Raw genomic sequence first — 13,105 nt, forward strand, 5'->3', positions numbered from 1 at the left:
GATCTTTTCGGGTGATGTCAGCAGTCTTTCTCGGAAAGCAGCTGCAAACTCTCATTGGCTGCTACGCCTCTTGGAATTTGGCGGACTAAGTGATGAATCACCTGATAGGTCCTCCCATCGGGACTGCGAACGTCACGAAGCGACGTCGACTTCCCTCGTTCACTTACGTGGTTTCTGAAAGAGTGGAAGGCTTCAAGGGCGTGTGCTGATCAGAGGTCGCTTGTCTTTTTTCTTTTTATGCACAGAAGTGCACGAACCTCTGCTAACTTGTGAATTCGGCTGGTTCTTTTTTTTTTCGCCCAGGAGTGCACGAACCAGTGCTAACTTGTGGTGAATTCGGGCGGTTCTTTTCTCTTTTCTTTTTCTTTTTTTGTCTTGTTTTTACCACATCTCGCATATTGACAGCTAGTACTTTTTGCGCCCGGCCTCAATACGACCGGGCATCGTGTTGCCCGACTATAACGGGTGTCGTCACATCCGCATTGCGAGGGCCCGCACGTCGAAGTTTACGTGGGTTAATAGATGACGAAACCCGAAGACGAGCGATCGCGATGTCCCAGCGTGATCCCCCAAGCGACTACAACCACAAAATTATTGGCATTCATGTTCGGGTGGCAACGGTCACGTGATCCAGCGCGGGTTCCGGCGTTGCAATTTCCGAGCGCTAAGCGTGTTGCGTGTCACTTCTGGCATGCAAATGGACGAAGTCTGAGCGTAGTCGATTTGACGTGCAGTAGAACGCTGGTATCATAAAGGCAGCGAAGTCTGAGCGCAGTCTATCTGACGTGCAGTAGAATGCTGGTATTGTAAAGGCAGTGACGGGAAGTACTTGAGTATGTTAAGAAGCACTTTAAGCTTTAAGTACTTCTTAAATCTCTCTTACTTCTCTTTAGTACTTTTCTGTCAAGTACCCAATAGACCTCTCCCAGTTTGTAAACAAACGAGGTCATAGTGTTCGACAGCGCCACCAATCTGGTAGAGTTGAACTACGCTCGAAGCTAGGGGCGAACAAGGTCGGGCACAAAAGTCGTGGTCTTGATGGGATTACTACTTTTTCTTTTCTTTTTTTTTTCAGTAGGAGGCAGCGAACAAGTACCCATTCGTGGAATCCAGCCCTCCCCTTACGATTTGTTTCGGTTTCAGTCTGTCTACCGACGTCATGATGACGTTTCTCGGGTAGAGGTCTATTGGCGATACAATCTCCAAACTTGGTCGCAGAATTATTTCTTCCAGTTCATATTAATGAGTCAGCTGTAAACTGTCCATGTTTCCGAACTAGCAGTTGACAAAAATGCTATCTGAAAGCTTTCTCAATCGAAACATAATTACCTCACGTTTTATCACTACCAAGTGTTGAAACGTGCAGTGATACGATCTAAATTTCTAATGTATTTGTTGAGTACTTTAAAGTGGCACTACGGAATAAAACTCGTGTCTTCAGAATCAAACAAAAGTTATGTTACTGAAGTCTTCTTGTCTCACTTTACATTCCTGCAAAATATTTTGGTTCTACGTGGCGCGAAAGCTAGCAAAAATTTGTATATTTGAGAACTGTGGCGGCATGTTAGGCTCCGACGGAGCGCCCGGCTCTATAACCTGGTAACGTTGTTGCCCTACGCGTCTTCCGAGGGGCTCACTTTTTGCACTCCGTTAGCGGAGCCCCACGTGACATATCATCCGACCGCTCCGACCTTCGAGAGAACACAAAGGAGGGAGAAGTCATCTCTCCCATTTACCTCTCTTTCGATCATTGTCACGTGATTTCTGCACCACGTGACCCTCCCCGGACGCCGGCGTCGTTGCTAGGAGACGAGCGCACTCTAAAGAACATGACACCATTGCAATTTGTGAGCTTACGGTTACGTCATCCGCTCCCCGCGTCATTGAAACTTGTGGAGGCTCAGCAGATCTTCAAAAATTGACAGAAATGCACAGCGTTCGTAAACAGGATTGAAATTTCGCGTGTAGAATCCTTGAGGCCATAGGCGGAGAGTTTCCAGTCTGCAAGAGGGGGCCAGGGCACAATATGTTGAGCTGTACCTTTGCTTCGATCTACCGCAGCTGGTGCCCTGGCATTCCATTCCCAACACGCGAGAGTGCAGAACAACCACGCTAGGGAATTCAGTGTTGTGACGTCGTGAGGCAAATTTTCGCACGATTTCCGTAATCACTCGTATGAAACACGCGATTCTTAGGATATCCCTCGTAACGAGGAGCAGTCGGCGCCTATGCTTGAGGCACCTTTTTTCCGTGGACTAAATTAAATAATCGCTGTTTTCTGTGTTCGCAGTGGTACTTTATAGTAATTTGCTAAGGACTTTGTTCTTTACTTGAAGTACATTTCTGGCATGGTACTTTGTACTATACAACTGGTGCTAGGCACTTTACTTTAAGTACAGTTTTGCCATCACTGCGTAAAGGAATGTATTCGATCTGGTGCCTGATCTGAGTACTAGACTGATAGTACATCCGTGTTTAACAGGAAGTCAGGGAAATCAACAGTGACTAAAGATGAACATAATAAAAAAAATTATCATCGACGGAGCCAATATTTTGAGTTCAGAACATAGACACACCATTATTCTGTGTTGATTGCCCGTGTTTAGGTACCCTGTATACATACCTGATGACTGCTGTTCGTCGTAGACAAGGTTAAATCGCACAACCGGAGTGCTCTCATTAAAGCCAGTAGTTTTCACGATAGATTTATGTGCAAGGTGAGTCGGTAGGTACATGCTGGACGTGCCGCAGGGTACGACTGCTGATAATTTCGACCACCCAGGCGCCGAAAATCTCAGACACTGTGCTGGGAGTTTTCAAAAAGTTCTTTCTGGGGACCATCCGTTGCTAGCATTAACAAAACATGCGGTCACTGCGTGTCATGTTTTTCGTCGTCCTCTGACTCGCCCCCTTCTGGCCATGAGACAGTTTACTGCCCTGCCCTGCCCTATGCACTGCACTGATACAAAAGGAATTAGGCGAACCTGAACCTGAGCCTGCCCTGATACAAAATGGAATACGCGAACCTGAACGTGTTTACTCTTTCTGTAACTGAAAAAAATAATAGCAAAATAACAAGAGGCTGAGTCTAATCGTTATTGCATCATGACATTCGTTGAAATAGAGAGGGGCAAAGCGGTGAGCCACCCGCTACAAACGTTTTTATACAGTTCTTTTTCCAGCTTATTTTTTCTGCGAGGTCGATGTGAAGCAGAAGTTTGGGAAAGTGGACCAGCCTCGCGGTAACACCGTTTGCTAAAGTCGTGAGGCAGGACTTTTCGCAACTCTGTCAGGATTGCGGAGGCAGCGACAAAAGGTTAGGCCTATAAGTTCGCTGAGCAGAACTGTCAATGCTCCCAAAATGCCCGTACATTGAGAAGACTTGGGGCAACGTCCTGGCTTTCATTTGACAAGCCGTCATAACGGAAAATGAAGAAACCGCTAGATTCACGTACATCGTCGCGTCGTGTGCTAAACGACATTGAGGCCCCAGAAGTAAACAGAGGCAGGTTAGCCTTGTCCTACGACGACGAGACTGACGAGTTCGACGATGAGAAGTCTACACTGGAGACTTCAGACAGCGTCTCGTCGGACGACACCCGCCCTGGCCAACTGTACTTCATCGTCGCTGCTACTGTCGTGGGAAGTGCTTTCTTGGGGGTCTTCATGAAGTTCGCCTTTGGCCCTAGCCATTCTGGCCATGCACACGCCACGTCCAAGTACTCGCGACGCGTCGTCGTTGACGTCGACAATAGGCCTGTCGGAGTCGCAACTCCTTTGAAGCCTCTCGTCGTTGCTGTCCCAGAGGTGATCAGTATCACCAACGCGACCTCAACGACCGAAATAATGCGGAAGACGACCTTCACGTACGAGTGCAGGACTGACGCGTGTCTGTGGCAAAGTCGTCTCGTCTACGACAAGTTCAATCAGTCGGTTGGACCGTGTGATGATTTTTACGCTTACGTTTGTTCCAGCCGGTGGTACGGTGACATCGAGGTGCAGAACAGACCGTACTCCGTTAGTGCACCTGGTCTTCTCATCCTTGACATCGCGAAATACTTGCTGAATTACAGAGACAAGGAAGACACACCTCAAAACTTTATTACGCACTCGTCCATGTTTCTGAAGACCTGTATCCAGCCTAAGAACCTGACAACAAAACCGGCAGCCTGGACAAGCATAAAACACTTGTTCTCCACGTTTTCGCTGTCACCTTGGCCCTTGCAGTCTGATCCTGTGACATACACTCTTCAAGACGTGCTCAGGGCAGTAGACAAGACATTGGGCCTGTTTCCAATCGTGGACGTTAGTTTACGGAAGCGGTTTGAGAATGAAGGCTACTTGCTCCATCTGGACGCCCCCAAGCTGATCATAGTACGGCATCAGGTCACCTACTTGCAGGATGGATTTGAAGAGTATAAGAACTACATCAAGAGAGCGTTCACACTGTGGGATAACATAACAAGCGCCAGCCATCTCGCGGATGACATGGTCGCCTTCGAAAGGAAGCTCGAGGAAGCGTCTGTGCCACAAAGAAAGTTTGTGTCTATCCTGAACTCCACTGTGCCCATAATGAGCATCAAGCGAGTCGGCAAGTTTGAATGGGACGCTTATTTGACGTACCTTCATCCAGGATCAGACAAAGTTGTCCTCGTGAACTCGGCCTATATTTCGCGGTTGTCCAGTATCCTGACTTCAACTTCCCTGTCGACCTTGCTGAATTACATCGGGTTCAGAATCATTGTCCTTCTTGCTCCTCTGCTCCCGAAAGAAGCAGAGTTTCTGATGCCGTTGAGTTACGACCGCCATATTATGAAGTATAACTCCCGTCTTCAAGCATGCATGCATTTGGCAGAGCACATGTTTCCCTATGGTATGCGTAGAATAGCTAGGAATTCTATGGGGAAGACGTCGCTGGAGCAGGTCTTGTATGACCACAACTTGAACGCGTTGATTGTCAACGTGAAGGCTTCGATGCAGCAGGCTGTGGCTCGTGCTCCATGGTTAACACAAAGCGAGGCGGATTTGGCAACTCAGAAGATTGAGAACCTTGAGGTGGAATTCATGGGGGCGAAGGAACATACCGACACTGTGGCCAGGTGAGCTTCTATCTTCTTGCTGCTGGGCACTTGTCTTTGTAGAACGATATTGCTTGCATAGAACGAGAATGAGAGAACGCATGTAGAGCTTCATCACCCACAGGGTGAAAAAGGAAAGGCGGTTCGAGTTGGTGGCCGAGCGCGTGTATATACCGCTCACTTCCCCCTGCGGGTCAAAATGCGGGTATACGGACAGCACTGCGGGTGCGGGTCGCCCAGATTAAATTCTTGCGGGTGCGGGTCACACACGTGCGGGTACTGTGCGGGTGCGGGTCCAAGTTTGCTTACCCGCACTCACCATACGTTGACTAAATGGGCACCGCCGATTGTGGCCCAATCACCAGTTTCAGACTGGTCTCGCTAAATCATTTTGTTACACGAAGCACATCGTACAAGATAATTCCTTGCACTCCAAACTGTAACCTGTGATTTTTTGCCACATCCCAGGTATTACGACGGAGGTATAACCGTAGCCTTAACAGTGGACACCATACTCCGCGACTACGTAACGTTGGTCAACCAGAGCATGTACCTGTACTGGGCGTCCAAGGACAATGCTGATTTCGACGCTCGACACCACATTTCAAGTCTGAGACCAGGCTACGAATACAACGCAGGAAGGAATCATTTGTATCTGCCCTTCGGAGTCCTGGCGTCTCAGAACAGAATATCGCAGTCAACAATTCCAGCCATCATATTGCCCTACATAGTGACGTACGTGCTGCAAGGCATGTTTGAAGCTGTTGACATTCGTGGCTCTACGATAAACGTCAGGGGCATGCCAGAATCTTGGTGGAGTCAAGAAAGTGTGACGAGGTATAGGAAGCTTCAGCGTTGCTTCGTAGATACTCATCTGGACCACCTTAAGCGTCTTGGAACACTGCAGGTATTTCCCGTATTCCTATTTTTGTGCCGTCGTGAGCTGTGATGGTGTTCGTGCTTCTGTGGGGATCGTGATGTCACAACAGCGCGTCAAACCAACGCCACCAAGACACCCAAAGCCTGCTTGGTGCCTCCTCGAACTTCTTCGCCACGTGGGCCTTTTGACTCGCGGTGTCGTCTGATTCAGCAAACCGCTGTAGACGATTTCAAACAAAAGCTTCCAGTCACTAGCAGTGGCTGTCCATGTATCTCATGGCGACTTGTCTCCATAGCTACGGCCACCGAAAACACGTCACGTCGTTTGAGCGACAGGCTTTAACTAGGTGGCGTTGGTCATGCGGCAGGACAAGGTCCCCTGTTGTTTTGTTTTGGTTGCATTGTACAAAAAATATGCAATGAGTGTGTCCTAGATTCGCGGATTGTGTCTTAGCAACAGATCGGCAGCTTCACGTCACTGAGTCAGCCATGATATCTTGACCATTCTTGATATCAGTGACCAGAAAACTTCCGTGTGGCGAATTCGCGTGGTCATTTCCTTGCACATCTTTTTACCAGATTCCGAGCAACTGCGTTCGCTTGGTCAAAACGTAGCAATCTCGCGTGTTCTCCTGCCGCTTTCCGAGTGCCAGGAATTGACCAGCTAGCACTTTTTCCGCCCGGCCTCGAAACGACCGGGCAGCGGATTGCACAGCTATATCCGGTGTCGTCACATCCGCACCGCGAGTGTGGCGAGGGTCCTCATTGGTGCGCACGTCGAAGTTCACATGAGTTAGCAGACGACGGAACCCGAAGACGAGCGACCGCGATACCCCTAGCGTGATCCAAGCGACTAAAACCGCTCGATTTCTGGCACTCACGTTCGGGTGGCAACGGTCACGTGTCTGACATTTTACCATGAAATCGCCGCCCGAATTCGCCATCGGACCTAGTCTTCCCTGTACCGAGGACGTTACGACGACGACGCTCGTTTCTATCTATTTTCAGGAGGCGCCTTTGAGCCCATTTCTCCGCTCTCTCATGTCCGAAAACGCAGCTCTAACACCCATGTACGAAGCCTACGTTCGGGCGCTCGTAGCACCGCATTCCATGCAGCGAAACTTCAGGGTACCTGGCCTTCCGGACCTGACGCCGGACATGCTCTTCTTCATCAACTTGGCCGCTGCGCAGTGCGAAACCACCCTGGCATCTGGGATCCTGTCTCGCAGGCTTGTTCAATATGGCATCGCCCTTCCGGCTTCGCTAAAAGTAAACCTTGCTTTGCGAAACTTCGACAAGTTTTCCGAAGTATTTTTCTGCTCCAAGGGCTCGTACATGAATCCACCAGAGAGGTGTCCTCTCTGGTAAAGATAGATATTTGAGTTCTGCTCCGGATTCGCCTAGTCGTGTTGTATCACCGTTGTATTAAACATGTGAAGGAAATGTGACTCCACGTTATACCTACAAAGAACAGACACTCTTTATACTGGCGTGCATTCTACTTGCCGCCATGGTCTCGTAGATATATCGTATGGCTTGAACTGATCATGAAGAAATCCCGAGGGCAGTGATCCAGACTCCCCTAACTGTTCTTCCTGAGCATCCCTTACAGGGGGGTAATTGCTATTTCAACGCTATACACATGACGTAACTAATACTGCTCCCCCATTTATTGCAACCCCCTCCCCTTCCTTGCGATTCTGGATAAACCACTGCACGAGAGGTATATCTTCTACCTTGTAGACCCCCCGAACTCGAAATTTGTATTTTTTAGCGAAGTTCGTATATATTTTTAATGTAAAACGACAATTTGTTCTTTGACGCCATGCTTCGAAGCCACATGAATGGAATTGACGGGATAATCATCTCATCGCCAAATGTAATATCGGAAGATGTTTACCCCTTAAGCTGTTGGAGCCCCCCTGTCCGTATGTTCAGCCAGTCAGATGGTATCGTCTTGGTGCTGGTTCCAGATATTTTCGATTTTGAAGTGAGTTCCACGGTCACAGAGCCCTACGCATCTCATTGGGCGCATCAAGCTCACGGGTTTCTTTGAAAATAAACCACCATTTGTTGCGACGTTTTTGCGTCATTTATTATCATCATCACTTATATACGTTATCGTATCGGTTAGCGTACTTTGATATTTTCTCATCGCAATTTTTTCACGTACTGGTACAGATAACACGAAGAACCACTTAGAGAAGGCTGTGCATCACCTTGGTCAATGAAAAGTCCGTTCCGCATGCGCCTCGAACGTCATCCATCTCGATGTCCAGTATCACAACGCCGCTCCGTGCGTTCGCAGCCTTCACGAGAGACATAGACCAGGGCGATAGCGACGCTATCCATTCGGTCCCGTTATGTGCCATGATACAATCCCCACCTCGAGCAGCAACTCCCGTCCAGCCTTCACTGCGAATCGCCGTACAAACATCAGCGTATGTCGCCCTCCCTGCCAGCGTTCCAGGCGCGTCTTCGTAGGCAGTTTCTGCGGACTGAAGCCTGTACTTTACTCCGGTGAACCTGACGGATCTCATCACGGAACCTTTAGCATGCCCGAACGACTTGGGGTTGATTTCTGCCGGGCATCCGACTTTTCCCCGACGACTTAAAACTGGTGGAAGTTGAATGATCGGCAAGAAGTTCCCGTCGATATACCTTGAGATGGGCTCGTTCCAAGGCAAGGTGACCGCCGCCACGAGACCTCTAGACGTCAACGCGCCGTGGAGTGTTCGGAATATCTCGAAGACCACGTTTCCGCCGGTGGTGATGTAAAAAAGCAAGCCATCGAGGCGGTTTGAAGCTACGAATAGAGTGATGTGGCGAGCGACTTTAAGGGTAGACTTGGTGTCGAGGACGTCAAACACGCCCGGTTCTTGGTGTGGTCCGCCGAGTCCAATGAAGAGGTGAGGCTTGTGTTTGGGCGAGTATCTGAGACGGAGGAAGGAATGGAAATCGTACAGGTGTCCAGGTTGCGTGTTGGGAGAGAGAAGCGTAAGGCAGCAGTGGACGACGCGCTTGCAGAATTCGAGCGGGAGGTCGCGAACGGTCATGGCGGCAGACCGGCTGTCGTAGGTACACCATAGGTCCTTATTGCTCTGCTGCCGCTGCTGCAAGAAGCGGAAGTTATTACCTTCAGTTACGTATACCTATACGTGAACTAAGCCTTACCTCCGAGGCGATCTGGTTCGCGGAATGTGCGGTGGCATTGCGTTGCCTAGCCCTGATGTCGTCGTGTCCGTGTGGGTCAGCAGGTTCCCCGGGCGTCCTCTTCTCCGGATGTATATTTCTCGTCCGTACTGGGTACCCTCGGTGAATCGGTGGAGAGAGCTGTATCCTTTGCCTTCCTGCGGCTCGTGTGGCTGAGCTCTCGGTAGGGCGGAACAGGACAAAAGCAGAGAAGGATATGGCCAGGAATATAGTGATGGCAAATGACGCCATCTGACGCGCGGAGGAAACTGCAGCCCATTTGAACTGTGGGTTGTCGCTCATGTGATAGGATTTTTCAATGGTTACGTATTCCGAGACGCGCGGTTCCGAGCCAAATGCTTCTTCTTCTAGAGCACCGGCAACGGCCAACACGGCGTACCCAAATGCAGTTAAGAAGGGGAAGAAGAAGACACAGGCTCACCTAGCGCGCCTTCTTCTTCTTCGTCCCGCGGAGAATGGCCATTAGCCCCAAGGGAGATCGGCCAGGGCTATGAGGATGTCCAACGGTACTATGACTTGACGGTGACAATTTGGGTGGGGAATGTTCTGTTTCTTCTTCTGTGAACTTCGCCCATGTCCACTTTATTTGTAGGTTCTATTACTGGGGTGGCCGACCTCGGTAGTGCAGTCGGTAACGTGTCGTCCAACAGGATCATCATGATCATCATGTTGGGGAGGTGAACCCATAGGTGAACATTGCTTGCAGCACCGTGTGTCGGAGATTTCCAGCGATCTTCAAAAGAACCTCAGGTGGTTCAAATTATCCGCAATCCTACCCTGCGGCACGTGCAACATGTCGCCAAACTGCGCAGACAAACCTTACGTGTCGTAACATCATGGTACCATTATTATTATTATACTTGTATATATACTTGTGCTCGAATGCCTGTTTCGAATCAGATGTCCGTAAGACCCTTGGGGTATTCTAAAATAAATACACTTACCGACTTACACGTGCGACTTACGATTGCATGTGCACTCTCCATTATGGAGCAAGCAAGTAGCAGAAAAATGCGCTTGCGAATGCAAGATGTCAAGCAAACGTAAAAAAAAAAAAAAAAAGGAGAAGGAGTTGAACAGTAACATAGCAAAACGCTGAACATATCTAACAACCCCAGACCTCTACCCCAGAAACGTCATCATGACGTTGGTAGACAGACTGAAACCGAAACAAATCGGAAGGGTAGGGCTGGGTTCCACGAATGGCCACCTGTTCGCTGCCTCTTATTGAAAGAAAGGTAGAACCGAAGGTCGCGTCCCAGGGACCATCGTAATCTCCTCAAGATCGTGTCTTTCGGGCGCGACCTTGTTCACCCCTAGCTTCGAGCGTAGTTCAACTCTACCAAAATGGTGGCGCTGTCGAACATTATGACGTCATTTGTTTACAAGCAGGGAGAGGTCTATAAAGACGAATGTGCACACAAATGGAGTATTTGAGGAAACACTCCCTTTAAAATAAATAAAAAATGGGGAGGCATGACCCTGATAGCATCAATGCAGCTCCAAAAGCTTTACACGCTTATGTTCAGAGCTGGAGTTCTCTGGAGTATGCGGTCACTTTGTACCATGGAAGGAGGCTATGTACCCAATGCATGTTTGACACCTCGACTGATTAGTTCACTTCTTTTACACCAGTGAGCAATCGAGTTTCTCCTGACCACTGCCTTCTGCTTGCCGGTACCTTCTTCAACATTGGTCCTCTTTGCTTCACTGGAGATCACCTACTAGTGCTTTTGATGGGGCACCAGGCTTCACTTTTGACTGACAGGCACTTTGCAAATGCAGTTCTTTGTTACATTGAAGAGTATAACCAGCTTGTAACACTGCTTTTGAGCATCACATGCACATTTACGTAAGTGTCGGAGACAATCATATTCGAAATCGACTCACCAAAATAGACAGTGCCCCCACTTGGGGAACTTTTGTCACGAAACATATGCTCCCAATGCATCCAGAGCTGGGAGTGTGTGGGAAAGAGAGTTCTGCATAAAGCTGTATCACTTGAAAATGTTGGCCAGCTACGGGGCTCAAACCCACATCTTCTGGATTTTTGTTCTTCTCTTTCTTCTGTGTTCCAGACTCAGAACAGCAATTTCCACTGTATTACTTCTTCACTGTTCTTACTTCCGTTCCGTTGAGATGATTTCCAGCAACATACTAAGGCTACTGACATACTATAGCTAGAAGAGTGCATATCTCCAGTCAGTGGCGTATCTAGAGCTACCTGCGCCCATGGCAACATGGTTAACATGATGTCCTTGGGGGATGCGTTTTCGTGTAGTCCGCACTAGGTCTCACACTACAACCTCCCTAATGGCGGGTGCTTTAGATCATTTATGAATGTGACAGGTTGAGTGCCCGACTTGGCACATTCACACCCGACCACATAATGGCGCCCCTGGCACCTGTCCACACGTGCCACACCCTAGATACGCCACTGTCTCCAGTACCTAACATGGAATGTGTTGCGTGCCAGGTAGTATTGTAAAAAGTTAAGTGGACTATTTCTGCAGAGACTGTGTCTAGAAGATTACGAGACCATGAACTGAATTTTATGTTGTGGATATCATGCATATCTCCGGATATGGTGTTCTTTCTTTGGAATACTTCAGCACAGTCCATTGGCCGTATAACTGCTGCTCATATTCAAGTTGTTTCTCGTAGCCATACATGACACAATATGTTTATTTCGTATCTACATTAGGTGATCTTCGCACTGTTTCAGTACAACTGCTCCTGAAGAAGCATCATGGTGTACCTGCAAATAAGACATGCGATGCCGAATTTACGTGCTATTTTGTAAATCAGAAAGGCATTTATACTCTGCGTATAATGCAGATATATAAAAATGCATGGTGCATCCGCAAGCTCACACTAGTGATCAGGAAAAGACGTGTAGGTCTCTATCCTTGCTTCGACTGGAACAAGCCCAGTTTTGTCATCCTTTCATTGTCCGCAGCAGCATCATATGTCCTAAGAAAACAATAATGATAGTCAGCCAACAACCTGAAGCACGAGAGGACCAGGGACGCCAAATCGCCAGCTCTCCAATCCTGTATAGCGTTAACTACAGTTAGGACGTTTCATACTTGTAAAATTCTGCGTAGCTCCTCTTCCTTGGCTCTGCAACCAAAAGCTTCCAAGCCACTGCACCTACGACTCCGCAGACGCAAGCTAATGCGATGTGCTTCCTCAAGTAGCTCCTTAGCAGGCCGTGGAGCTGAGGCTTGGCGGTGGACATCTTCTGCATAAAGAATTACAGCATAGTCAAACGCTCGCGACGAATTTTTAGTGGTACACTTTGTAAGAACGGACATGACCTTCCCAGAAGGTCCGTGAATTCGATGTGTTGATAACTTCCGCAACTTAGGCGTACAAATGTAAGCAGAAAGTAACGCAATATTATGAACGCACGCAATGCCACTTACATTAATTCAAACGAAGAAAGCAGAATAGGAATTCTACGATATAACTATAACCCTCGAATTCAATCCAACACGATGATGAACGATGAACCGCTCCGCAGCGATTCAGAAGATGTCACAGCGCCGCAACAAAATGTTATACTATTAGTTTGTGCTGTGTTATTGCAATATGTACTGTAATAACATTTCACCAAAATTTAGCCCGTGATTATTATTTGGTATACATGGTATACATGTTTTACAAAACATTTTTTCGCCCGAAGTTTTGAAGCTTTTGTTGTAGTTTGACACTACTTGGATAGATGGCGCTAGTACCCTTCGCGCCATTTGGTTTGTTGTGCACGTGCTTCAGTTTTGAATCTTGCGCGACAGCTGACAGCGTTGTAGCTTCAAACGTGCAAGTTTCCCATCCATGCAATTCAAAGGTTGACAAGAAAAGACGAGGAGGTACAAAAACGAATTGTACGTGTGCAATGGCGCGAATTGTAAAATAAGGCCTCACGTCGCGGG

The 13,105-nt window shown here is 48.2% G+C and overlaps 2 protein-coding genes and 2 long non-coding RNA genes across 6 annotated transcripts in view; 2 read left to right on the forward strand and 2 right to left on the reverse strand.

The window, feature by feature from the left end:
• The first annotated feature begins 3,120 nt into the window (after positions 1-3,120).
• On the forward strand, positions 3,121-7,405 carry LOC135397637 (neprilysin-1-like). Its single transcript, XM_064629249.1, has 3 exons — positions 3,121-5,099; positions 5,547-5,985; positions 6,966-7,405. The coding sequence occupies exons 1-3, from the start codon at positions 3,430-3,432 to the stop codon at positions 7,323-7,325; spliced, it is 2,469 nt and encodes an 822-aa protein (XP_064485319.1). The 5' UTR covers positions 3,121-3,429; the 3' UTR covers positions 7,326-7,405.
• A 621-nt stretch (positions 7,406-8,026) lies between these two features.
• LOC135397638 (uncharacterized) lies at positions 8,027-9,615 on the reverse strand. 2 transcript variants are annotated; one of them, XM_064629251.1, is made up of 2 exons: positions 9,132-9,615; positions 8,027-9,067 (listed from the first exon to the last, which is right to left on the reverse strand). In XM_064629251.1, the coding sequence occupies exons 1-2, from the start codon at positions 9,450-9,452 to the stop codon at positions 8,156-8,158; spliced, it is 1,233 nt and encodes a 410-aa protein (XP_064485321.1). In that variant the 5' UTR covers positions 9,453-9,615; the 3' UTR covers positions 8,027-8,155. The 2 variants fall into 2 exon arrangements, with proteins under 2 accessions (XP_064485321.1, XP_064485320.1); XM_064629250.1 differs by having other exon boundaries at positions 8,027-9,070; positions 9,132-9,614.
• Positions 9,616-11,837: 2,222 nt separating this feature from the next.
• LOC135399096 (uncharacterized) lies at positions 11,838-12,075 on the reverse strand. Its single transcript, XR_010424190.1, has 2 exons — positions 12,044-12,075; positions 11,838-11,928 (listed from the first exon to the last, which is right to left on the reverse strand). It is a non-coding gene; the product is annotated as an uncharacterized LOC135399096 (long non-coding RNA).
• Positions 12,076-12,849: 774 nt separating this feature from the next.
• Positions 12,850-13,105, forward strand: part of LOC135399095 (uncharacterized) — a 96,374-nt gene continuing 96,118 nt past the window's right edge. For both annotated transcript variants that reach the window (XR_010424188.1, XR_010424189.1), the window contains exon 1: positions 12,850-13,042. This is a non-coding gene — a long non-coding RNA (uncharacterized LOC135399095). The remainder of the gene's footprint in view (positions 13,043-13,105) is intronic.

Source organism: Ornithodoros turicata, chromosome 6 (genome assembly GCF_037126465.1).
Source record: "Ornithodoros turicata isolate Travis chromosome 6, ASM3712646v1, whole genome shotgun sequence".
Lineage (NCBI taxonomy): Eukaryota > Metazoa > Arthropoda > Arachnida > Ixodida > Argasidae > Ornithodoros > Ornithodoros turicata.

Excerpts from the sequence above, each read along its gene's own strand:
- LOC135397637 (XM_064629249.1), top strand. The coding sequence starts at position 3,430 with ATGAAGAAACCGCTAGATTCACGTACATCGTCGCGTCGTGTGCTAAAC. Across the intron at positions 5,100-5,546 it reads CATACCGACACTGTGGCCAG|GTATTACGACGGAGGTATAA; the intron begins GTGAGCTTCTAT and ends GCCACATCCCAG. Across the intron at positions 5,986-6,965 it reads AGCGTCTTGGAACACTGCAG|GAGGCGCCTTTGAGCCCATT; the intron begins GTATTTCCCGTA and ends ATCTATTTTCAG.
- LOC135397638 (XM_064629250.1), bottom strand. The coding sequence starts at position 9,452 with ATGAGCGACAACCCACAGTTCAAATGGGCTGCAGTTTCCTCCGCGCGT. Across the intron at positions 9,071-9,131 it reads CGAACCAGATCGCCTCGGAG|CAGCGGCAGCAGAGCAATAA; the intron begins GTAAGGCTTAGT and ends CGCTTCTTGCAG.